The sequence below is a fragment of the Tilletiopsis washingtonensis genome (assembly GCF_003144115.1).
Source record: "Tilletiopsis washingtonensis strain MCA 4186 unplaced genomic scaffold FA09scaffold_17, whole genome shotgun sequence".
In the NCBI taxonomy this organism is placed as follows: Eukaryota; Fungi; Basidiomycota; class Exobasidiomycetes; order Entylomatales; genus Tilletiopsis; species Tilletiopsis washingtonensis.
Genome location: NW_020312014.1, coordinates 188,325 through 210,613, shown reverse-complemented (window position 1 = coordinate 210,613; position 22,289 = coordinate 188,325). Strand labels below are relative to the sequence as shown.

At 64.9% G+C, this 22,289-nt stretch overlaps 10 protein-coding genes across 10 annotated transcripts; 5 read left to right on the top strand and 5 right to left on the bottom strand.

The window, feature by feature from the left end:
* The first annotated feature begins 575 nt into the window (after nt 1-575).
* FA09DRAFT_331298 (putative ADE12-adenylosuccinate synthetase) lies at nt 576-2,309 on the top strand. The gene is made up of 5 exons (XM_025742962.1): nt 576-715; nt 793-942; nt 998-1,093; nt 1,154-1,259; nt 1,335-2,309. The coding sequence occupies exons 1-5, from the start codon at nt 628-630 to the stop codon at nt 2,221-2,223; spliced, it is 1,329 nt and encodes a 442-aa protein (XP_025596686.1). The 5' UTR covers nt 576-627; the 3' UTR covers nt 2,224-2,309.
* A 455-nt stretch (nt 2,310-2,764) lies between these two features.
* FA09DRAFT_310606 (Lem3/Cdc50) lies at nt 2,765-4,770 on the top strand. The gene is made up of 6 exons (XM_025740636.1): nt 2,765-3,000; nt 3,198-3,331; nt 3,390-3,792; nt 3,845-4,089; nt 4,144-4,246; nt 4,300-4,770. Exons 1-6 carry the CDS (start codon nt 2,880-2,882, stop codon nt 4,500-4,502), a joined length of 1,209 nt encoding a protein of 402 aa, XP_025596685.1. The 5' UTR covers nt 2,765-2,879; the 3' UTR covers nt 4,503-4,770.
* FA09DRAFT_331296 (hypothetical protein) lies at nt 4,754-5,725 on the bottom strand (the record flags this gene model as incomplete). The annotated part of the gene is made up of 2 exons (XM_025742961.1): nt 4,754-5,123; nt 5,606-5,725. Coding segments are annotated over 2 exons (408 nt in total), but the record flags the coding sequence as incomplete, so codon positions are not given.
* Nucleotides 5,726-12,617: 6,892 nt separating this feature from the next.
* On the top strand, nt 12,618-13,387 carry FA09DRAFT_331295 (hypothetical protein). The gene has a single exon (XM_025742960.1). It carries the CDS (start codon nt 12,639-12,641, stop codon nt 13,353-13,355), a length of 717 nt encoding a protein of 238 aa, XP_025596683.1. The 5' UTR covers nt 12,618-12,638; the 3' UTR covers nt 13,356-13,387.
* Nucleotides 13,388-13,973: 586 nt separating this feature from the next.
* Nucleotides 13,974-15,490, bottom strand: FA09DRAFT_299873 (hypothetical protein; the record flags this gene model as incomplete). Its single annotated transcript, XM_025740310.1, has 3 exons — nt 13,974-14,032; nt 14,843-15,154; nt 15,406-15,490. 3 exons carry the CDS (start codon nt 15,488-15,490, stop codon nt 13,974-13,976), a joined length of 456 nt encoding a protein of 151 aa, XP_025596682.1.
* Nucleotides 15,491-15,869: 379 nt separating this feature from the next.
* FA09DRAFT_340201 (right border a protein) lies at nt 15,870-16,611 on the top strand (the record flags this gene model as incomplete). The annotated part of the gene is made up of 4 exons (XM_025744298.1): nt 15,870-15,905; nt 15,955-16,205; nt 16,423-16,462; nt 16,552-16,611. 4 exons carry the CDS (start codon nt 15,870-15,872, stop codon nt 16,609-16,611), a joined length of 387 nt encoding a protein of 128 aa, XP_025596681.1.
* A 37-nt stretch (nt 16,612-16,648) lies between these two features.
* Nucleotides 16,649-17,151, bottom strand: FA09DRAFT_88075 (hypothetical protein). The gene has a single exon (XM_025745882.1). It carries the CDS (start codon nt 17,057-17,059, stop codon nt 16,760-16,762), a length of 300 nt encoding a protein of 99 aa, XP_025596680.1. The 5' UTR covers nt 17,060-17,151; the 3' UTR covers nt 16,649-16,759.
* On the bottom strand, nt 17,152-17,915 carry FA09DRAFT_88074 (hypothetical protein). Its single transcript, XM_025745881.1, has one exon. The coding sequence runs from the start codon at nt 17,869-17,871 to the stop codon at nt 17,245-17,247; it is 627 nt and encodes a 208-aa protein (XP_025596679.1). The 5' UTR covers nt 17,872-17,915; the 3' UTR covers nt 17,152-17,244.
* Nucleotides 17,916-18,630: 715 nt separating this feature from the next.
* FA09DRAFT_88036 (hypothetical protein) lies at nt 18,631-19,787 on the top strand. The gene is made up of 3 exons (XM_025745880.1): nt 18,631-19,022; nt 19,081-19,442; nt 19,541-19,787. Exons 1-2 carry the CDS (start codon nt 18,765-18,767, stop codon nt 19,423-19,425), a joined length of 603 nt encoding a protein of 200 aa, XP_025596678.1. The 5' UTR covers nt 18,631-18,764; the 3' UTR covers nt 19,426-19,442; nt 19,541-19,787.
* Nucleotides 19,709-21,875, bottom strand: FA09DRAFT_331290 (putative cytochrome-c oxidase chain V precursor). Its single transcript, XM_025742959.1, has 4 exons — nt 21,583-21,875; nt 20,372-20,506; nt 20,121-20,289; nt 19,709-20,053 (listed from the first exon to the last, which is right to left on the bottom strand). The coding sequence occupies exons 1-3, from the start codon at nt 21,851-21,853 to the stop codon at nt 20,159-20,161; spliced, it is 537 nt and encodes a 178-aa protein (XP_025596677.1). The 5' UTR covers nt 21,854-21,875; the 3' UTR covers nt 19,709-20,053; nt 20,121-20,158.
* Nucleotides 21,876-22,289: the final 414 nt, after the last annotated feature.

The window sequence follows — 22,289 nt, the reverse complement described above, 5'->3', positions numbered from 1 at the left end:
AGCGACGGCCCGGGCAGGCAGGTCATAGATAGCTCCTCGCTTAGGAGGTGCTCAGGGCTGGGACCCATGAGCCACCGTCACGCTGTCGCACGCACCTCGACACCCGTCGAGCCAGCTTGGCTACTATTCCAGAGGCATACGAGGGCGACGAGTGGCGCTTCATGCGACGGCGTAGACCTTCAGCCGAGCAGAAGATGCAGCAAGGCCACGCCGTGGAGCACCACTCACGGCTCGAGCACCGAGCGCAGGGCCACTCTTCGCGTCTCTCAGTCGGCGATCTCGCGGTCTTGCGCAGGCAAGTCGACTTCGCGAACCAGACTCTCCAGCTCGCATCAGTCTGTCAGAGATTTTGAGGCGTATCCAGCACATATCCAGCTGCCACTGCCGTCGGTAGGAGGGGTGGGGAGGCGGAGGGGCCTCCGAGCGGGTTGCTTGGCGGTGCGGCTTTGCTCGGCCGGGACGCGCGATGCGCGGCGTGCGCTCAATCCGGCGCGTGCCGTGCCTGCGCCGCCGAGACTGCTCCCGTGCCTGGGCGCGATCGGCGGCGCATGATGCGACTCGCCTCTTCCGAGTCGCGAGGGCAGCACGGCCATCCTTCTCGACCGCACCCATCTCCCATCCGCCGCGATGGCCTCTCTTCCCAAGCCGTCGGCGTCCAAGCAGGGCGCCAAGGCCAGCGTGCTGCTCGGCGCCCAGTGGGGCGACGAGGGCAAAGGTGAGCGCTGCTCGCACGCCGGAGCTGCTGCTGCTCCTCGCCCTGGCGCGCCTCTGACTCCTGTGCTCTGCGTCTAGGCAAGCTGTCCGACATCCTCTCCGCCGAGATGGACGTGTGCGCTCGCTGCGCCGGCGGCAACAACGCCGGCCACACGATCGTCGTCAACATGCCCGGCGCCAACGGCGAGCCCGTGCGCACCAAGTTCGACTTCCACCTGCTGCCCAGCGGTGAGCCTGCGCTGCCGCCTCGCATAGCATCTCCGCCCTGCTCACACTAGTGTAGGCCTGGTGAACCCGCAGTGCGTCGGCTTCCTCGGCTCCGGCGTCGTCATTCACGTGCCGTCGTTCTTCACTGAGCTCGACAGCCTGGAGAAGAAGGGTGAGCAGGCATGCGGAGACACGCTGCATGCGCGCAGCAGCTGATGCGACTACGGCACAGGCCTCAACTGCGACGGCCGCCTGTTCGTCTCGGACCGCGCGCACCTTGTCTTTGACTTCCACCAGGTCGTGGACGGGCTGAAGGAGGTCGAGCTGGGCGGCAGCAGGTGAGTCATACGTGGGCGCAGGGCATGAGCGAGGGCGGCGCCGCTCGAGGCGCAGCGCTGACGCTGTGCCCACAGCATCGGCACGACGCGCAAGGGCATCGGACCGGCCTACTCGTCCAAGGCGTCGCGCTCCGGCCTGCGTGTGCACCACCTCTACGACCCGGAGCTGTTCGCACGCAAGTTCCGCACGCTCGTTGAGGGCCGCTTCAAGCGCTACGGGCACTTTGAGTACGACACGGAGGGCGAGATTGCACGCTACCGCGCCTTTGCCGAGCGCCTGCGCCCGCACATCGTCGACGGCGTCACGTTCATTCACAAGGCGCTGACGGAGAACAAGCGCGTGCTCGTCGAGGGCGCCAACGCGCTCATGCTCGACCTCGACTTTGGCACGTACCCGTTCGTGACGAGCAGCTCGACGAGCATCGGCGGCGTGTGCACGGGCCTCGGCATCCCGCCGCAGTCGATCGGCGAGGTGTTTGGCGTGGTCAAGGCGTACACGACGCGCGTCGGCGGCGGCCCGTTCCCGACGGAGCAGCTGAACAGCGTCGGCGAGCACCTGCAGGAGGTCGGCGCCGAGTGGGGCGTCACGACCGGCCGGCGGAGACGCTGCGGCTGGCTCGACCTCGTCGTGATGCGCTACTCGTGCCTCGTCAACGGCTACACGAAGCTCAATCTGACGAAGCTCGACGTGCTCGACGGCCTCGGCGAGATCAAGGTGGCGACGTCGTACAAGATCGACGGCGTCGAGCTGCAGAGCTTCCCGGCGGACCTCGAGCGCCTGGCGCAGGTCGAGGTGGGCTACGAGACGCTGCCCGGGTGGAAGGAGGACATCAGCAAGGTGACCAAGTACGACGACCTGCCGCAGCTGTGCAAGCAGTACGTCGAGTTCATTGAGGACTTCCTCGGCGTGCACATTGCCTACATCGGCGTCGGCCCGGCGCGCGAGTCGATGCTCACGCGCTAGGCCGCTGCGAGGGGGGATCAATCGAGGGGGCCGTCTGTCACGCATGGCTGCTCTCGTCTGGAATTAGATGTCTACGTATTGCTGGGCGTGGAGTGCGATGCGCTGCTGGGCGAGCGAGCCTGCGGTCGAGGCGGCATGTGGAGCACCGCGGGTCTGCGCACACGCTGTGCCCTCGTCGCTCGGCGTCGCATGGCAGATGCTGAGCGGTCGTCGCGCCTCAGCTGCTGCTCGACCGAAGCCTGATCATGGCTCATGCTGAGCCTGACACCGTGCGCTGCAAGCCGAGAAGCTTGTCCAGACATGCGCGGCGTTCAGAGATGCTCTGGCTGTGCACGAGGCGAAAAGCGAGGTGGCGCCAGCCCCTGCAGCTCGCCGCGCGTGCCGGAGGCGCAGCAGCAGACGAGAGGCCTGCTGCCGCACGGCTGCTGCGTGCCGCGGCGCGGGAGCGGCGCGCCGACGAACGCGTTGAGACGCTGCCGCCGACAAGGGAGGCGAGCCAGGGGCACGCTCAGGCCGGTCCCACCACCACCATCTCCCGCACCTGCCGCACACGCCTCGTGCACACGTCTCACCCGCCAGCTGCTTCTCTCTTCTCCTCACCTTCGGCCGTCTTCCACTCGCCGCACGCGCGCACCTCTGCTCGCGCACGCGCAGCCATGTTCCGTCGCAAGCGCGCCACGGACGCCGGCGCCGGTGCCGCAGGGCCCGGCGCGGCAGGCAGCGACTCGGCCTCAGCAAAGGAGAGCAGCCGGCCGTACACGCAGCGGAAACCGGCCAGTGCGTACTTGCTATGAAGGGAACGTGGGCCAAGGATGGGAGAGCTGCGATGCGGGAGCGCGTCAAGTCATCTGCGTGGATGCCTCGCGCTGCAGCTAAGCAACGTAGATGAAGGACGCCTCGCACGCGTCGCTGCAGAGCAAGCTTTGCGTGCCATGACGGCGCTGCGTCATTCGCTGACACGAGGCGCCTTACAGACACGGCCTGGCGGCAGCAGCGCCTGAAGGCCTGGCAGCCCGTCTTGACGCCGCGGACAGTGCTGCCGACGTTCTTCCTCGTCGGCCTGCTCTTCGCGCCGATCGGTGCGGTGCTGTACTACTACGCGACCAAGGTGAGCTGCCTTGCCCAGAGCTTCTCGAGCATCCGCTCATGCCTGCGCCCTCCATCAGGTCAGCGAGTTCACCATCGACTACACGGACTGCCGCAACGCCGGCTCCGAGTACGTGGCGGTGCCGTCGGGCAAGTACGACTACCAGCTGCCCGGCTCGACGCCGTCGAACTTCCAGGCGCCGCAGTGGCGCTGGGTCGCGTCCAACACGGCGCCGAACGGCTTCGTGTGCGACGTGCAGTTCTCCGTGCCGCAGAACCTCGAGCCGTCCGTGTTCCTCTACTACAAGCTCACCAACTACTACCAAAACCACCGCCGCTACGTCAAGAGCATCGACACGGACCAGCTGCTCGGCAAGGAGCGCACCGTCAAGGACCTCGGCGACGGCCAGTGCAAGCCGCTGGGCCGCGAGGGCGACCGCGGCATCTGGCCGTGCGGCCTGATCGCCAACAGCATGTTCAATGGTGAGTGGCGCGTGAGCGAGGTGAAGGTGGTGGGTCTGACGCAGGCATGCAGACACGTACTCGCTGCCCGTGCTGGTCGATGGTGGTGCCTCGAACCAGACGTACCAGATGACCGACAAGGGCATCGTGTGGCCGGGCGAGAAGAACAAGTACGCCGCCACGCCGACGCCGCCCGACCAGCTCGTGCCGCCGCCGTTCTGGCGCGGCAGCTTCACGAACGCGCCCGGCGCCTACAACTACCCCAACGGCTACACGGCGGACAACATCTTCAACCCGTCCGAGGATGAGCACTTTATGGTGAGGCGCGCCGCAGCTGAGCAGTGCCGGAGTGGAGCTCACACCCTGCGCCAGGTCTGGATGCGCACGGCGGGCCTGCCCACGTTCCGCAAGCTGTACTACCGCAACGACAACGACGTGATGCTTGCCGGCCGCTACATCATCACCATCACCGACAGTGCGTATCCCTCTCAACCTCTCGCTGCTCCTCTGCTGACCCCTGCCGCTCAGACTACCCGGTGGCCATGTTCAGCGGCACCAAGTCGATTGTGTTCAGCACGGCGACGTGGGTCGGCGGCCGCTCGCTCTTCCTCGGCTCGGCGTACATTGCCGTCGCGGCGCTGTGCGTGCTGCTCGGCCTTATCTTCACCGCGCGGCACCTCATCCGGCCACGCAAGCTCGGCGACCTGAGCCTGCTGAGCTGGAACGAGTGAGGCGTGCGAGCGTCGCCGAGGCATTGCGCTGGATCTGCAATGCCTCGACCTCTGCGTGTGCATGCTCCACCCGACACTGCGTCTTGGTCTCCTTCATACCGTGCCTCGTTCGTCTCCGTCTCTATCCTCTCCACGCCCCCTCCCATTAACGATCGCTGCTGCCTACTCCACACCCTGCCGCTCGCGCACACCCTGTCTTTAGCGCTCGCCTCACTGAAACGATCCGACGACGCCACAGGAGCGGGGTTGTCAGAGTGATGAGAAGAGTTGCGCGCGCACAAGTACAGAGGATGACAGGAGGACCGAGAGACGAGACAGAGGGCGGGCGAACGCTCATGCGTCTCGCCCGTACACGAGGCCACCGCCCGGCGCAACGCCCGGCGGCAGGCCATCTGCTGCGCCACGGCTGCGGTTGAGGCCGCCGTTGTCCTGCTCCTCGTCTCCGTCTGCAGCGGCCGCACGTGCTGGTGCCGACGAGAGGTCGGGCACGCCGGCGGCGCCCATGACGTCGGCGAAGCGGCCCCACAGGCCGGCGATGGGCTCAAACTCGCGCCCGACGGAGATGGACTCCTCCAGCTTGCGGTTCAGCGCGTTGGAGTGGTCGATCATGGTGCCGAGGCCCTGCCGAGGACGTGTGAGCTCATCGCGCAGCGGCCGTGCGCCGCGTCGCTGTCTTTGAGAAGCCAGCGCAGCCTTATGCGCAGCAGCGGTCGTCATACGACCGTCTCGCCCCACAGAAGTGTTCTTGCATGACGCTGTTCGCACGGCAGCACCCACTTTCGCCCAGAGGCCACTGCGGCGTCACCCGACGGGCTGAGCGCGGCTCTATCTGACAAAATCTAGCAGGCACGGCCTCAAGAGGCTGCATGGAAGTTCTTCTCGGCGCCTGTCTGGCAAAGCTGGGCGCTGCTGGGGCTACGTGCAGTCTGCCAGGACCTCGCCGCCTGCCTTCCGCCATCACGAGCGCAGCCGAGCAAGTGCGGCAGCACCACTGCTGCACCTTCACACCCGCGCAGCTCACCCCGCACTGCAGACGATGCTGTACAGACTGCGCTCCTCACCACACTCCTCACCCACACGCCCGCCCGCCCGCGCCGACTCACCTCTGCGATCTCAGCGACCAGCCGCTCGCGCTCGCGCTCAAAGAAGCTCGGTGCGCCCGAGCCCTGCGCCGACGTGTGCGCCGGCAGCGCATCGCCGGGACTTGACGGCGTGGGTGATGACTGCTGTGCATGCGTCAGTCGGTGCGCTGCAGTGCTGCGCAGGTGCTAGACGCACCATGGTAGGTGAGAGATGGTGGTGGTGTGAAGACGCCGACGCTGGCCGACGCGTCGCGCGGTGTTGCTCTCGCCGCGCTGCCGCCACGCGGAGCATCCCGCGGCATCAGCGGAGCGCGCCTCCGCAACCGCGAACGCCTGCACGCCTGCGCAGCGCAGCTCTCGCTTCAGCTCCTTTGCAACGCCTCAACGTCAGGATTGAGCAATGGATGCAGCGGGCAGCTCCAGCGGCTGCATCTGTGGAACAGCAGGGTCCATGTCCCACGCTAGGCGGCCGCCGGATCGCCCGAGCCGCGCCATATCTGGCCGCCCCTGACGCCATCAGCGGCACGGCGCAGCCTCACGCCGTCTGGACGGGATCAAGAGAGATGATCTTGCTGAGAAATCGAGTAGTCACATCGAAGCGAGGAACGGTAGTCAGAGTATGTCGTAGCGGGATCGGGGCACGAAGATGTCGTCAGGACGTGAGCGACCGATGGGCCGCTTGAGTGAGCGCGCGAAGCAGATCCCAGCCTTCGCCGTGGCGGAGCTCGCCCGCCAAGCCAAAAGCGACAAGGGTGAGCATGGCCTTGGTTGCTTGCGTCTCATCCACGGCATCACGGAAGAGTACGCCAGCGACGCACAGTTCCTGTGCAACTCTGAGTGTGAGAGGTGCGCGGGCCTCTACCGGCGCTCAAGACTCACGCCGTAAAGTGGGAGATAGTGTCGCAGCGCATTCTTGTCCTCGAGGATGCGAAGCTGATCATGCAAAGCAGCCGCATTGCGCAGCACCTGCATTTTTCTTTCTTGCGCTCTGCAGCTGCCCATCAGAGGGGCGCATCTGCTGCCCGTTGCCGAGGGTGCCGCAAGTGATGTTGCTGACGCGGAGGTGGTGGACGAGGCAGCCGCAATGCTGCGCGTTGCCGAGGAGTTCCCTGCGCCGGATGCGATTGGTGGCAGCGGTGCAGGATCGAGCCTTCGTCTCTTACCGACCGCTCGTGTAGACTGTACGCTGCCTGCTGCAAGCGCAGCAGGACTGCCTAAAGCCTGGCGAGTCCCGGCGACGGTTGTCGAGCCGCTTGCAATCGATAATGGAGCTTTCCAGCTGATCGCAGCGTAGCAGCCGCCCTGCGCAAGCGCGACACGCTCGTACCAGTCCTGCCACTTGGGCGGTAGACCCTCACATTGCTGGAGTTTTGCTACTGACGATGCAGGCCACGTCCGTATTGGCTTGCCGCGCAGCTGAATCGGAATGCAGCTGGCAAAGTTCCTGCAGCGCACATGCATGTCCCTCAGCCGAATCTTGAGCACGCCCATCGAGTTTGGCTGCTGCTCTTCAGGCCACACCTCGAGCGCTATAGACCTGAGTACGGCGGGCAGCACGTCTGAGCTTGATCCCGTACCGTTAAGCCAAGCCACAATGGCTGCGTGGCGAGTGGCAGCGTAGAGCAGAGATCCGTCGATTGTCTTGTTCCACTCGCATGAACGATATTCAAACCTTATGCTCAGTGCCGGTAGCCAGTCAAAGTCTTGCGGACTGTTGGATGTATGCTGTACGCGGACTGACGACGACCTATCGGCTCTTGCTGCGTGCGATCCTGGCTGAGACGCTTCGGTGATGGAAGGAGGTCAGTCGCACCTCTATCATGCTGAATCTTCTTCTCTTACCTGACGAGAGCCTGATAGCTGTCTCGGACAATGCGATGTTGCAATGGTAGTCTTGCCACCATACGGGAAGCGCATCGAGCTGCACTTTGGCCTCAGGCGTCCAGCGCGGGATCGGCGCGCCTTGAGCTTGCGCGGGAAGCTTTGCTCGCTCTCGCTCGTAGATGTGTCGGAGGCGCTGCAGACGCGTGCGGAGATGAGAAGGCGAGGACTTTCTGTGAGGCCATGCCTGTCGACCGGCAGCCACAAGCTCGCTATCTGGGACCGTCTGTCTAACTTCAAGAAGCCAGCTGAGAATCTCCTCGTTCCCAGCGCAAGCAAGAATCAGCAGGCGGCTCTCTACCATGACCGAGCCTTGAGAGCGGAAACGCCGAGGACTGCGTGCTTGTTGCTGGCGTTTTCTCGGATTGCGTACGCGGAGCTCGGGCTCTTCAGGATCAGAACTCGTGGCGGACCCGCCGCTAGAAGCGTCGTAGGAGCTGTCGTCGCCAGAATCGGATGATAAGCACACGTCGACGTCACATTCGACCTTCGCTTCCGAGGACATGATGGAGAGCTAGAGGGTGAGGATGGTTTGGCTCAGCTGCGGGAGGTCGTGGAAGGAGGGTTGCGGCACGGTCTGTGATGGATGAGAAGACGGAGACCTCGCTGCAGGAGGCGTGTATCTGTGGTTCCGAAGCCAGTCATCACTGGCTCCTCCGGCGGCACCACGAAATATCGCCTCGATCCTGCTCTCCTTCAGGAAGTGCTGCGAGACAAATGAACGGCACGGCGGCAACTCGTACTGCTGCATCCTGGAAAGTGCACGCATCCCAGATGTGGCGAGGACGAAGGACGGGCCCTGCTGTGCGGCACCTGCACCGTGCGCGCCGAGCGAAATCATTTCCGTCAACATCGCCTCGTCCTGAGCAGCAGGGCGGAGACTGATTCCCTGACCGCTGTCCCTCCTTCTCAGATTGACACGGACACTTGAACGCAGAAGGCAGTCCCAATCTGATGTGGCAGCTGGTAGACTGTCTCTGCGCTGCATGTTCGCGGCGGCCATGCTCGCGGCAGGCGGCGAGGCTCATTCAAGCGCGGGGCAAGTGGCCCGCGAGGACAAAGGAGCACCGCCGGCACTTCGCTTTGTCCTCGCACGAACCACTGCCGGCTTAGCGCGGCAAGAGAGAGTGTTCCGCGACATGAAGCGTGCCTGCGACGGCGGCTCGCGACTGTGGGGCTTTGAGCTCTCATCATCGGCGGCGGCGCTCGGGCCTTCGGCGGACGGGCGCTAGCCGGGGGTCCGCCGCTCCGCACGTGCATGCGCCGCTCGCACAACGTCCGCATGCTGCGACCGCTCCTAGCTTGCGTCCTGACCATCACTCCTCTTTCCGCACACGAGCTCGACCAGAGACACCATGTCCGACCGGACCGGGTCGCCGCTCTCGCCTGTGCCGCCGTCTGCCACCGACGAAGATTACACTGATGGCGGAAGCGACGCTGCGGCTTCAACTGTGCGTACGTGGGCAAACGCCATTGCAGTGCATGCGCACCATACGAAGACTCTAGCTCACACAACGAAGCAGCGACCGAGCAGGCGGAGACGGGCCCGTGCTGGGTTCCAGCGGCGGCGCCCTCCTGCGTTCTGGAGCAACGAGCGCGATCACAAGCTCATCGTCAACTGTTCGGAGAATGCCGCGATGATCGCATGGCTGTTCGACCGCGATGCAGACAGGGTGCACAACGAAGAGTGGCTGGCCGCTGCACGCAGAGCGTGGCCGATGTTTCCACGCACAGCCGATGTCGTTCGCAAGCGTCTGGAATTCCTGCTCCGGCGCTTCTGCGAAGTGATGCAGAGCATTCCTCAGCACGTGCAGCAATCGCCGCTGGCTGAATGGCCTCTGAAGATGAAGCAAGAGCTGAGCGATCGACCTATCTGGTGGGAAGACTTTCACACGAGGCTCTGGCTGCGAAGACCTGAAAGCATCACGAGCTGCTGTATGTGCAACTCACTTTGACCTCGAAGCTCAGGACTGACTGATCATCTCGGCAGCTGATGTCTTGACGGATGCACGCAGGCGAAAGTCGGGGCGCCCGGCGCGTCATGCAGCGTCGTTCGTGCAAGTACAGCTGTCTCGCCAGGCACAGTCGTCTCGCCGAGCACACTCGTCCCGCCAAGTACCGTCGTCCGGTCCGGTCCTGTCCCGTCGTCAGGCGAGGTCAATTCGTCGAGCTCGACTGCCAGTCCAGAGTTCTTCGGCGCCTCAGATCCGTCGCGCTCCCAGTGCGCAGCAGATTGAGCCAACTACGGACTGGACGGCTGCTCGGAACTTTCCGGCTCCTAAGATCTGCTCGGAGCGCTGGACCGCAGCGATGGCAGAAGATCTTTTGCAAGCCGTTGCTGCGGATGACACACTCGCTGCGTGGATGCATGATCGGCGGCAGAACCGTGTCCCGGGAGTGTACGCCTCGCTGAGGTCGCTGGGCCTGCGTCTCTTCCCGGAGCAACACTTCAAAGGCGAGGATCTGCTGCGGCGCCTCAGGCTGTCGGACAGCTCCTGCAAGGCCTTCGCTGAGACTGTTCCCCGGCACGTCCTCGGCAAGCGACTGGCAGCGTGGCCGGACATCGACGTCGAGCAGCTGGCGCACTGCCAGACTCCGTTGGGCTGGAGGGCTTGGTACGATCGCATCGCCCTCTGGGGCGGCAACTGTCCCTCAAGCTGGATCTCTTCTTCGAGCGCTGATGCTCGCGACCCGGCGGCAAGCGCTCAGAACGAACCAGCCGCAGAGACTCACAGTGCCGCCCAAGCTCTCTCATCCGCTCAAGCTCGCGGCGATTCTCAAGCCCACGTGCGAGTGGGAGCTTCAGTCGCCGGCACGGCGCAAGCTCGCGGCGCAACAGCGAACCCTCTCGGCTCAGCACAAGCTTGCGGCGTGCCACCGATTGCAGTCGCCGCGGTGCCAGGGCGCAGCGCAACAGCAGACGCTCTCGGGACAGTGAAAGCTGACAACGCTGCTGCGAACGCTCTCCGCCCAGCAGAGCCTGGCGCTCCAACAGTACACTCTCTCGGCACGGCCCAAGTTTGCAATTCGGCGGCGAGTGCATGCGGGTCAGCTGAGAGCTTCGACGGCAAGTCACGCTTTCTGAGGCAGCATCCGCTCGTGAACGGCCTGGACGAGACGTTGCGCCTGATCCTGAAGCACGGCGACTTGCGAGAGTGGCTACTCTACGACCTCGCCTCTCCGATGCCTCGAGGCGAAGGCTTCAAGGCACTTCTCCTCGAGCTTGGCTCTCATCTCTCGTCCACGGATGTGTCTGAAGCTGTCGAGGGCTTTGTGCGCATGCTCGCCAGCAGCTACGCCGAAGATCGCACGGTCTTCGAAGCGGAAGCCCGTCGCTTGGCCACCGCGCAGTGGCCCGCTCGAGCCAAGCAGACGCTCGCCCTCTGTCCGAGCTGGGTTGCTCGCTGGCACGACAAGGTTGCTCTGGTTTCCAGCCGCACGCCGCAGCTATCCTCAAGGTCCCGCTCTTCCGTGTCAGGCGCATCAGCTTCGCTGCCAACTCAGCCGTCGATAGTGAACGATAGCTCTTCGTCGAAGCGAGTCATCGCGACATCAACTTCGGCGACGGACTCGGGGCGCCGGAGCACTCAGCCGTCGGGCAAAATTCCTTCCGTCGACGATGTCGGCGAAACTGTTCGGCAGAATGTTGACCGCAGCGAAGAGCCAGTGAAGGCTAGTGCTCCGAGCAGCCGAAGGCCGTCACTTGTCCGGCCCAACCTCGACACCCTCGCTGAGCGATCGGCCAAGCGACCGAGACTGACGCCGGATGCCTCGACGCCGGAAGCACAGCTGCCTTCAGAGTCAAGCGCACCATCGTCGCGCCCAGCCTTCTCGCACTCGTCGCCACTCAAGACTGCTGGTCGTCGTCCGAGTCTACGGCAAGACACGACCTCGCCGACCGCCGGCCGCTGCGCTCCACGGACGCAATCGGGCTCTTCGCCAGCAGCGCACTGCAGCACGGCCTCACCGTCGCGAAGCTCAAGCACGCTAGCTCTCGGCACGATCGCCGCAGCGTCATCATCAAGGGCCGGAACGGTGCCTGGCTCCTTTCCCCGCGACACGCCGCCGTCTCAGGCGCCTCAGACGCCGATTCCTCACGCTCAAGAGTCTCCAGACGTGCGCCGCGCCGGGTCTAGCAGTGCACACTCGGACGTCGCTGCCAGCAACAAGCGGTCGCTCATGAGTGAAGTCATACGTCGCGCCGAAAAGATGCCCGAGAAGCTGGAGCGAGACAGCCCGGCTTGGCCGTGCTACTGGGCTCTCTACTGCGTGAGTGAATTTCCTAGCGATGCTCGGGCGTCGTGCGCGCGACGCGCTGCGTCACTGCTCAAGGACCTGCTTCTTCTTCGCTGACGCCCTTCGCGCACAGGAACTGGGTCACGACGGTGTCCTCTTCAACAGCAACATCTCGGACGAGAAGGCCACAGCAACGATGCACAAGCTCCTGACGTTCACCATCACGCAAGTGCCCGACGGCAAGGCGTGGGACGAGCTGCGCAGCCTCTCGCTGGCTGCACAGCAGGCGTTGATGTCGTCGTAGGCCCTCCTGTCACGTGTACATAGCGCTTCTCGTCTACCTTGGAATTCAGCTTCCGTCGCACTCGAATCTGCATTGTGGGGCGGCTCTGCGTGAGATCCAGCGCTTGCACCAGCTCAGGCTCTCTCTCTGTATTTCGGCTCGATGCGCGCCTGGCGCGCTGCACTTCTCTCACGCGAGTCATCATGGGCTATTCAGCAGGGCATCTCCGAGTATTGTTACCGATGCTCTGGTACGGCGCTGCGAGATCGGCCGTCGATCAATCTGGCTGCAGAACCACTCAGCGGGAGTCTAGGAGCTCAAGCCGCCAGCATGCGCGTAGGCGCGGCGGCGGCGTGCGGACGCGGGCACAACCCAGGTCGTCTGGAACGCCGCTGGCGCTGCCGCTGTGCTCGCTCGCCGGCAGCCCTGCATGATGAAGAAGAGATGAGCTCGCCGCTGCCGTCGCAGGACCGCTGTCAGCTGCTGCTCTTTACCTCGAAGAGAGCACATGAGCGGCTCGTGCGTGTGCGGAGCAGCGAGGGGCTCGAGCGCGGCCCCTCGTACACGCGCCCCTCGCTTTCGGCACCGACCGCGCCGAGCTGCTTTGCTTCTTCTCCACTCCCTCCGTCGCGATTCAGTCCTGCCCCTCTTGGCATGTCGCACTCTTCCTCCGGCCGCTCACAGCGTCGACGTCTTGAGCTGTCGCCGCCTGCACGCTCGCGTGCCGCCTCCTCGTCGTCCTCGTCATCTTCGTCGTCGTCGTCCTCCTCGTCGTCGCCTTCAGTGCACGGCGAGGCTTATCCCTTTGGCGGCCCTTTAGAGCGATGGAGCGAGGATCTCAAGGCTGTCTGGATCCGCGCCATTGCAGAGCATTCCGGACCTGCCTGCTGGTTTGCTCATCCGTGGAGGCGAACGATGACCCCGGGCGACGGGCCAAAATTGGCGCACTGCGCACGCAAAGCCTGGCGTCGCTGCCCTCGCTCGCTCGAGTGTGTACGGCGCGATGCTCATGACCTGCGCGACGAGTTCTTCGCCTTCAAAGAGCAGGTGCCCGCGCATCTCTTCGGCACGCCATGCGCCGGCTGGCCAGCACACCTTCTCGATCATCTGCCGTCGTGGTGGGAGGAGTACTACCGCCTCCTCTACCTGCCGCACAGCGCCGATCAGGACGTCAAGCTCGAGCGCGGCTCGCAGGGCTCGAGGCGCAGCAGCGGCCATGCCTTCAACATGCACCAAGGCTTCTCTCTGGCGGGGCGCGGAATCGAGAGCGAGCCGTTCTTGGTGGAGGACTCCGAGGAGGATCACGCCAACTCGGACTACGAGATGGACGAGGTGGACACAAGCTCGGATCCGGGAGAAGAGGAAGAGTAAGAAGAGCAGAACGCATCGCCAAGCCCTGCTCCCGTGAGATCTCGTCTCGTCGCGGGCAGTCCCGGAAGCGTGGAGTTCTTCGAGCTCGTCACAGACTCAGACTCTGACGAGCAGTCTGACGCACCAGCGCCTGACAACGCGTCGAAACGGTCGGCAAGCACACCTGCGCGCAGCGCCACGCCACCTCCGCATCGAGACGGCATAGTCTCGCCGTCGAGAGCCGCCGCTCTCGCGCGTGCAAGACGAGAAGCGCGTCGCAGCCGAGACGTACGGAACTCGTCGTCGTCGTCCTGAGACCAACAGCCACGATGTCACTTCCGCTCGAGCCGCATTCGCATCCTTCTCTTACTCCACCTGTCCGTCCTCCTTCTGTCTATACTTACTCACCACCTCTCGCGTCTTTTGCTCGACCTCCTCTCTCGTTGTCTCCCGCCCACCGCTTCGCTTCCTCTTTCTTCTCCAGCCCTGTCGATCTCGCCTTCCGCCTCCGCCTCCCCTCCTGGCTCTCGTCTTCAGACCCGTGGTGAGGAATCGGAATCAATTGCCAGACCGTACCGTGTCGAGAGAGAGAGGCAGTAGAGACACGCCAAAGAGACCGCGCCGGGTCGGCTCAGTCCCTCAGGCGGTCCACACGCGCGCGATCAGCTCCGTCAGGCCGATGTCGTTGGTGTTGAACTCTGCGGCGAGAGAAGCGTGAGCACTGATGTAGAGGCGCGAGCGCAGAGCCACGCCGACGGCTGTGGAGCGCCCTCCGCTCGCGTGAAGGGCGGCTCGAGGCCGAGCGCAAGACGCAACAGGCTGCGCCTTGCACTGCAAGTGCAGAGGTAGCCCTGCGGCGCCGGACGGCCCATGACGCTCTGCGAGCAGCAGAGACGCCGCAGACACCCTGCGCGTCTCGCTCTCCTCGCCGACGTGCGAACGTCTTCTGCAAGGACCTCGTCGCACGCCTATCCGGTTCGGTGCAACGCGCGCGCTGCGCCGAGCGGACTGCGCAGCGAGAGAGGGCATGTGGATACGCCAGCTGTGCATTCTCCCGTTCCGAGCAACGCAAGGCGCGAGAGCGAGCAGGGACGAGCATCACAGCTCACCTCACCGCATGAATGCGGCCGAAGCCCGGACCAGCACGTCGGGATGTGGTGTCGCGGCTCTCTATCTCTTTCTCTCTCGTCGCCCTGTTCCCCTCGCCGAGAGGAAGAGAGCGACGAGAGGGAGAAAGAGACGGAGAGACTCAATGCCATAGCCCGACTGTGACACCGAGCTGAGGCGTCCACGGGTTCGCGGTTGCAAGCGCTAGCCACGTCTGCCGAGCGTCACATATCCCGCCTGCGCGTGTCTCACTGCGCTCGCGTCTCGCCAGCTGTCTCTCCCTTCTTTCTGATGGCGACGCCCTGCGCACTGACACAGATCGAGCAGCGCCACAGCTCTCTCCTAAACGCTCTGCTTCACGCGTCTCCCCTCTCCACACTGCACGCGCGCCCTTGACTCACCGTACAGGCCAACGAGCGACGCAACGGTAGCAGCGCGCAGCGTCCAGCTCGTCGCGGGGCCAATGACGGGGAACTTGCGCTTGTGCAGGTAGTCTGCGATGATGCAGTCGAAGCCGATGTGCGAGTGCACGACGAGCGAGAGCGCCAGGACGCCGTCGAGCACGCCCGACGCGCCGTGCTTGACGGCGCCGGCGGCGATGAGCGGCAGCAGCGCGACGGAGAGGCCACGCTCAAAGGCCCAGTGGTACGAGCCGTGCGCGGCAGACGGCGGCGGGTACGTCGTGGGGTCGTTGACCGTGCCCTTGATGTACGCTGCAACGGGGTGTGAGAGGGATAGCATGCGAGAGAGGGGAAGAGGTCACGCACAGGCGGAAGCGTCCGGCACGGCGGTGCGAGCCCGCGGGGCCGACGTGTGGATGCCAGCGGCGCGGCCTGCGACGGAAAAGTGAGCACTTGTGCAGCAGAGGCAGCATGTAGCGCTGTAGAGCGCTGGAGCAGCCTGGCTGCTGCGCCTCCTCGGCCAGCCAAACTGCTCTCATCGCTCCGCCTTGCGCATCACGCACCGGCGGAGAAGGCGCGAGCGCCCGACGCCATCATGCGCAGGTGCGGGCTGCCGGCAATGGCGCTGAGCCGGAGCGGCGCGGCCATGATGAATGTGTAGGAGAGGTGGGGGACGGGTGGTGAGGGTGCAAGCTGCGACAGCGATGCCTCGACGACGACGACGGCGCGGTGCTGACGGCCGGCCAAGGGTCGCAGCTGGCGCGCCCCGCATGCCAAAGCCACGCGCCCGAAGCCGGCACCGCGAGAGTCGCCCTCGCGCGCCGCCAGCCCAGCCGCCAGCCTCGGGCTCGCCCGCGTCCAGCCAGCGCGGCGCCATTGCGCTCCGCTCCGCCCCGACCGGGCAGGGCGGGCGTGCTGACATAAGCAAGGCGCAGCGCCGCGAAGCCCGTGCGCATCTGGCAGCGTGCACCCCGCATTCCCTCAAGCTCGCTCTTCCCCACCTCGACCCTCTCGCACGCAGCCAGCCATGTCCGCTCCTGCACCCTACCGCCGCATCGACACGGTGCGTGCTTCATCGCACGTCACTTCCGCACAATGCTGACCTCCTGCAGACGGACCCGCGGCGGCATGACCTCTCGCGCCCCTTCACGCTGCCCGGCGCCTGGGCCGACGACCGCGCCGTCCTGTACGACACGCTCCTCGCCTCGGGCACCGTGTTCAGCGGCGCCGCCATGCTGCTCAAGTCGCCCGTCATCGCGTACGCGGGCCTCATCGTCGCGCTCGCACATCTCGCCGGACAGCGCCCGCTGCAGAAGAAGCGCGAGAGCGGACAGGGCATGGCGGGGCCGGGCGGCAGCATCGTGTGAGTGGGCGAAGCGAGCGACAGGCAGCAGCGCGCATTCGCAGAGCATAGGAGCCAGCGCAAATGGGGGCCACAAGCTCTTGCTCTGCGTCAAGCCGTCGCAGGCTGTGCACACGACGTCTCGCTTTGGCGCTCTCTTCTGCTCGTCGCAGCGTAGCTATGGCCGTCGCAGCGGCCGCCTCCATCACGCTGACGCATCGCTCGCTTCGTCGGACAGCTTCTCGCTGCTGAGCGTCATCATGCTGGCTGTGCAAAAAGTGAGTCTCCCTGCGGCGCGGCGCTGGCTTCTAGCCTCGCTCGCTCCGCCAGTACGGCCTCAAGTACGCTGCTGACGCCTCACGCGCAGGCGATGGGCGCACCGAGCTTCGAACACGCGGTGGCGAAGGCAACGGGCAACGCCGTGTGATGCGTCACAGTGGAGCGGGAATCACACTCTCACATGACGATGGTCTCGCATCGTGGAACAGAGTGATTTGGGGCGTCGTAGCGAAGTGGAGTGGAGGGAGCTGGCGTATGGCCGTATGGGCGTGGTGGTGAACGGGACGAGGGGTGAGTTATGTGGCAGAGGGACTCCGCGCGGACGAGGCCGGGCGTGTGCACAGCGGCGAGGCTTCGAGACGCGAAGGTTCGCTCGCCGAGCTCAGGGTCGGAGCGACAGAGAGAGGAATAGAGAGCTCGCGAGTAGAGCGATGTGGACGAGGTGGGGCGGGACGCATGAGTCGAGACGGACGCGTCGGACGAGGCGGAGCCAGATGGCTGGTGATCTGAGTCGTCGTTTCCGACGGTATCGCCGATGAGCGGAGGAAGGTGAGGCTCGCGCCAGCTAGTCGTTTCTGGCTGGAGACGCTCTTCATCACATATCGTTCAGCACTCGCAGCCACGTGCGACGGAAACGGCGCAGACGGGCATCCGCCTTGCCTTCTGGCTGCTCCGCACCTGTCGGCACACGGGCCTGAATGGCAGTCGTCACGCTGGTAACGAGCTCGGACATCTCGTGCTTGTCGCGATAGCCCATCGTAGTGGCCTCGGCCTGCAGCTTCTACAGAGCGACAGGCTTCGTGTGAGCCACGAGCGGATGCATGGTAAGAGACGCATGCGAAGTAAGGAGAACAGGACTCACAGCGCACTCTTGAGTCCAGAACTCATAGGCAGCGTTGCTCTCCGCGTGTTCCGGCCCAGGCTCAGCAGCGAGCAGAGTGACCTCGCCAAGCAGCGTCAGAGCGTCCTTGTGGAAGTCCGCAAAGCTGGCCTCGTGCACCTGCGTCCGCTTTGGCGGCGGATTGACGGCCACCGGCGTGTCTTCTCTCGCAGCAGCACCCAACACAGGCGACAACGACCGTCGCTGGAGGTGGGCTACCTTCTGATCCTCGAGCTCGCTGCGCGGCGCAACAGGAAGAGGACGTCCGTGCACGCGCGTCTCCATGATGGCTTGATCAAAGTCTTGCCACCATGTCGGCACGGCGTCGCGTGCCCAGCGTGGCCAGGTGCTGTATGCCTCGTGCCGATGCTCGCTAGGCACTGAGAGAGAGAGTGCCCCAAAGTCCTTCTTCAGCCTGTGAACGTCGTCGCGCAGCAGGTCAAGGCTACGAGGACACTCTGGCCAAGCTTGAAGCGCAGCATGTTGGAAGGGACGGCCGTAGAAGCGTGGCATGGTGTGCTCGTCCATGCGACGGCACCATCGAGCAAGATCCTCCTCCTGCGCAATGTACAGAATCCATCTGCTCTTGGCGCTGTCAGTCCACGCAGACTGCTGTGCGCGGTACTTGGCTTTCTTCTCCATGGCGTTGAGTGAGTGCGGAAGGGATCGACGCTGAGGGCGAGAGGGAAGGAAGGACCCCAACGCCTCGCACGCTTGCCTGTACGCGCGCCCAGCTGCCAGCGCGCGGCGCGAGGGCCTCCGTGCACGAGCCCATTCTCGCGCGCGCGGCCCCACACTCACATGTCGCTTGCCACTTAGACTGGAATCAGGCACCACTTTGCACAGCAGGAACGATCATGCGCTCCTTCACCCAGCCACTGTAGATGCAGCCGCCGGCCGTGATGACGGCAACGGCGAGCGGAGGACCCCTAGCGACGCCATTCGCGGCGACACGGCAGCGCGCACGCTGGTGCAGCGTGCGCGCCGGCCTCATTCGCACGCTAAGCGCGCCGGCCCGCCGCTTCTGCTTCTTCGCGCCCGAGCGTCGAGCACTGCCGACTCATCTCACTCCACTCTACGGCGCTGCCCTGCTCTCCATGGTGCCTCTGCCGTCCTGCTGGAGATAACGACATGGAGGCGCTGCAGCCGCTACACGAGCCGGCCGACACTATGACTGGGTTCGCGACGCGCCAGCGACACTGCAACATCTGGCTCAGCTCCTCGCGTCCCGTTCCCACGCGCACGGATCGCACTCCTTTCTCCGTCGGCAGCGGCGCGCGCTCTTCTTCCTTCCCGGCTCTCTCTTCTTTGCTCTTAGCACCCCGCGCGTCGTGCGCTACGCGCAACGTGTGCGCGGTGCTTGGCGCTTAGCGGGTGGGACAAGGGAAGGACGCGACGCTCAGGCCTTCGCCGAGCGCAGCATGCACACCTTCGCTGCCTCATCGACGCATCAGTGCGTCACGCTTTGCAGCTGTCGCAGCCGCCTCTCCGACCCGTCGCATGCCGTTCGAAGCTCTCGTCTGTGCCTTTCTCACCTCCACACCACCACACGCCCGGCCAACATGGACATGAACGCCTATCGCGAGGGACACCGCGACACCTCTCACGTCCGGTCCTTCTGCAAGACCGAGCCCTGCACGCGATTCCACATTCACTGGGCTCATATCATCGAGACCGAGGTGCGTCACTCTTGTGCTGCTGATCAGGCATCAAAGCTGAGCCCCGCCTCCTTGCCAGTCGCAGTACGAGTGCTGCTATCACCTGCACGGTGTTCTTGACGGGCAGCAAGTGGTCAACGTCTTCACCGTGCGCTTCTTCAAGAACGCGAACCCGCAGCTGGATCTTTCCGACATCGATGTTGTGGACGAGCTGTACAAGCTCTCGAACGCCGTCTTCGACCAGGGAAGGGAGTCTATGATGGCCGAATTTTGGCCGAAGCTGATGGCAGCTCAGAAGGAGGAACAACCGGAGAAGCGCTTGTTCACCATTGAGCATCCGGTCAGACTTGCGCCGGTCGTCGAGCCAGCAAAAGCCCAGGAAGAGCAATGCTGCTCCGTCGTTGAGGCACGCGCTCATCTATAAGCTGCCGTCGGCACAAGGTGAGTTGCCGGGTCGTCCGGGCTGTCCCATCATTGCTCCTTCTCCCTGTAGTGTGAGACGTGCCATGTCTTCGGTCGTGCTGACGGTCATGCCACAGGCGAAGCAAGCCAATACACTCTCAGTTCGAGAGTCGACTTCTCTTTGCTCTCCTTTCCGCTCGTCCCTTCTCCTGCGCGCCGTCGCCTCCAGTAGTCGCCATGCCTCCATGTCTCCCGTACATGGCGCCGGCTTCGCGTCTCGTCTCTCAATAACCACTACTCTTCACTGTTCTGATGCCTCGTGACACATCGCTGCAAGGCCGACAGAGGCAGCACAAGAAGCGAGCACGGCGCTCGATGCTGCTCGGTGCGCTGCGCTGACAACCTCGTCGCCAGCGACTCCATGCTCTCCCTCGTCCTCGATCTCTCCGTCTCGGGCTTGTTCAGTCTAACTATCATTTTGCGCATGTCGTGTGGGCGCCATCTGGTGTTCGGCAAAGTATCGAGAACGAAGGGCAAATTGGAAAGGGTGTTCCACTCGTGCATGGCCAAGACGAAGCGGACGATGTCGATGGACGGCGAGGGCGCGGGAAGACGAATGCGAGGGCCGAAGGCGCCTTCGCATCTGAGACCTGCGTGGGCGAGGAGTCTCGAATTAGCCTGCGCCGTCTCTGTGCAGCGACGACACATTCGACGCACCAGCTGCTCCTCCCGTCCGTCTGGCGTTCTCTGCGTGTTTACTGCACCATGCCCTCGCCCTTGTAGCCCTCGCTGGAGATGCCGGTGATGGGGTTGAGCTTCTCCTCGCGTGCCCGCTCGTTGCTCTGCTCCTGCCACTCCTTGGTCATCGTCTTGGGCGGCGCCGGCGCTGCAGACACAAGACCGCGTCAGCACATCAACTCCAACACGCACGCGCGAGGCAGCGATGGGAAGAAGAGAATGAGACTCACCCTGGCTGCGGATGCCGAAGAAGACGGCGGCGGTGACGCCGATCAGGCCGACGGTGCCGAAGAAGGTGCGCATGCCCTGCCCCGGCTGCACGTGCGGCTTGCGCGGGCCGTGCGGGCCGAACGAGACAAAGTAGGCTGTGAAGCAAGGGCGAAGGCGTCAGCGTGCTGCGCAGTCGGTGGTGCGAGGAGTGGCACAGCGAGAGAAGGCATGGCCCGCGCCGGCGAGACCGGGTGCACGGACGTAGCTGCGTGCTGGACATCAAGCGACGTGCTCCACCTTCACGAAGAGAGCGCCGCTTGGATGAGGCAGCTGCGTGCGCACAGTCCCTTCTCGCTGTCAGGGCCCCGCCTTGCCCGTCAGCGGAGTCGCTAGGCCCCAGCTCACACGCGCGAACGCGAGCCAGGCTCGGCCGGCTGAGACGCTGTAGCTCTGAGTGCAGCGACACGCTGAGGAGAACAGCGACTAGGCTGCGACGCGCACGCGAGATGGACGCGCGAGCGAGACGGAGTCGAGGCACAGATGCCGCGGTCGGACGTCCATGCTTGCACGACCTGGCTCCGCCTCGCACATCCACTGCGCATCGTCCCCCGATCGCGATTTTATGCTGCGGGCGCTGCGCTCGCACAGATGTCGCGCTGTGACGACGCGATGGCGAGGGCACAGGCCCTTTCAGGCGCGAGTCCCGAGACGACGAGTGCACCTGACCAAGAGGTCCAGTGCGCCGGCCATGGAGGCTGTCGCTCTGCTCTGAGCGGCCGTGGATGCCGGAGCGCAGCGAAGCAGCCAGGACGCCCGCTTCCGCCGATAGGCACACCCACGTGCCAAGCTCGCGTGCCCCGAGCGCCTGAGCGCTAAACGAAGTCCAGGCTCGCCAGCTGTGCAAGCGCCAGCGCCAGCGACACCCCGACGCATCTGATGCGAATGCGACGAGAGCCGGGCAGAGGCAGCTGGAGAGCTCACCAGCTGTGCGCTGGCGTCCGATCTCGCTGCGAGAAGGCTGCTGTACCCTGCCGGACGGCAGAGGCTCTCGCTGCCCGGGTCCGCGTCGTCGCTCGGCCTCTGCTCTGCAGATGTCGGCAGCGAAGGCGGCGTGGCGCCCGTCTCAGAGACAGCGGAGCTTTCGCATCATCTGCTACATCTCGCGGTTCCGTCTGCACTTCCTCTCGCCTCTCCTGCACCCCATTGCCCACTTCTAGCACGCGTCACTCACCGGCCTTCTTCTGGTCCGTGCTGAGCTCCTTCCAGTCCTTGCGCTGCAGCTCCTCGAGCTGGCGGAAGACGGCGTACTGGTGCTCCTTGTCGAGCGCGGCCCAGCGCGCCTCGATGTTGGGCAGCGTCGAGGCGAGGTCGACGCTGGGCAGGCCGGCGGCGTCGATGGCGCGGATCTGCTGCGGCGTCCAGCGCTCGGCCTTGGTGACGAGCGAGCGCGAGGCGGCGCCGCGCGAGGCGCGCAGGACGGAGGGACGGGCGAGGGCGAGCATGCTGAGGCCGAGATGGGGAGAGGGTGGAGGGAAGGAGAGCGATGGATGGAGCAGCGGCAGACAGAGAATCGCGAATCAGCGCCGGCTGCAGCTGCGATGCGACCTTCCAGCGCCCGGCGCAGGGCTGGCGACGGCCGTCCGCCAGCGCAGCGCCCAGCCGACGTCAGCCAGGCACGGGCAGCCAGTGAATTCGCATTACACAGCACTACAACTGCTCGCTTGTATTCCGCGCGATTATTGCCGCGCCCAGCCATTTCCGGCCACGGCGCGGCGGCGGCGTCGCTCTCGCGCCCAGCGCCGGGCTGAGGATCGGCGCGGGCCGGATCTGGCCCTTGGCCGGCGGGGACGCTGGCCACGTGGCGTGGCTGCAGGCAACCCAAGAAGCGGGCGCTCTCTCGCGCGGGTGCCTGGCGCGGATCTGCGTGCATGGGCCACC

What these genes read in the sequence shown, in the direction of transcription:
- FA09DRAFT_331290 (XM_025742959.1), bottom strand. Translation starts at nt 21,853, where the DNA reads ATGCTCGCCCTCGCCCGTCCCTCCGTCCTGCGCGCCTCGCGCGGCGCC. An exon ending in CACGGACCAGAAGAAGGCCG is followed by an intron (nt 20,507 to 21,582) that starts GTGAGTGACGCG and finishes CTTGCTTCACAG; the next exon opens with CCTACTTTGTCTCGTTCGGC. An exon ending in CTTCGGCATCCGCAGCCAGG is followed by an intron (nt 20,290 to 20,371) that starts GTGAGTCTCATT and finishes TTGTGTCTGCAG; the next exon opens with CGCCGGCGCCGCCCAAGACG.
- FA09DRAFT_88036 (XM_025745880.1), top strand. Translation starts at nt 18,765, where the DNA reads ATGCACACCTTCGCTGCCTCATCGACGCATCAGTGCGTCACGCTTTGC. An exon ending in CTCATATCATCGAGACCGAG is followed by an intron (nt 19,023 to 19,080) that starts GTGCGTCACTCT and finishes CCTCCTTGCCAG; the next exon opens with TCGCAGTACGAGTGCTGCTA.
- FA09DRAFT_88075 (XM_025745882.1), bottom strand. Translation starts at nt 17,059, where the DNA reads ATGAAGAGCGTCTCCAGCCAGAAACGACTAGCTGGCGCGAGCCTCACC.
- FA09DRAFT_331295 (XM_025742960.1), top strand. Translation starts at nt 12,639, where the DNA reads ATGTCGCACTCTTCCTCCGGCCGCTCACAGCGTCGACGTCTTGAGCTG.
- FA09DRAFT_310606 (XM_025740636.1), top strand. Translation starts at nt 2,880, where the DNA reads ATGTTCCGTCGCAAGCGCGCCACGGACGCCGGCGCCGGTGCCGCAGGG. An exon ending in CGCCAACAGCATGTTCAATG is followed by an intron (nt 3,793 to 3,844) that starts GTGAGTGGCGCG and finishes GCAGGCATGCAG; the next exon opens with ACACGTACTCGCTGCCCGTG. An exon ending in CCGAGGATGAGCACTTTATG is followed by an intron (nt 4,090 to 4,143) that starts GTGAGGCGCGCC and finishes ACCCTGCGCCAG; the next exon opens with GTCTGGATGCGCACGGCGGG.
- FA09DRAFT_88074 (XM_025745881.1), bottom strand. Translation starts at nt 17,871, where the DNA reads ATGGACGAGCACACCATGCCACGCTTCTACGGCCGTCCCTTCCAACAT.
- FA09DRAFT_331298 (XM_025742962.1), top strand. Translation starts at nt 628, where the DNA reads ATGGCCTCTCTTCCCAAGCCGTCGGCGTCCAAGCAGGGCGCCAAGGCC. An exon ending in GTGGGGCGACGAGGGCAAAG is followed by an intron (nt 716 to 792) that starts GTGAGCGCTGCT and finishes CTCTGCGTCTAG; the next exon opens with GCAAGCTGTCCGACATCCTC. An exon ending in GTCGAGCTGGGCGGCAGCAG is followed by an intron (nt 1,260 to 1,334) that starts GTGAGTCATACG and finishes CTGTGCCCACAG; the next exon opens with CATCGGCACGACGCGCAAGG.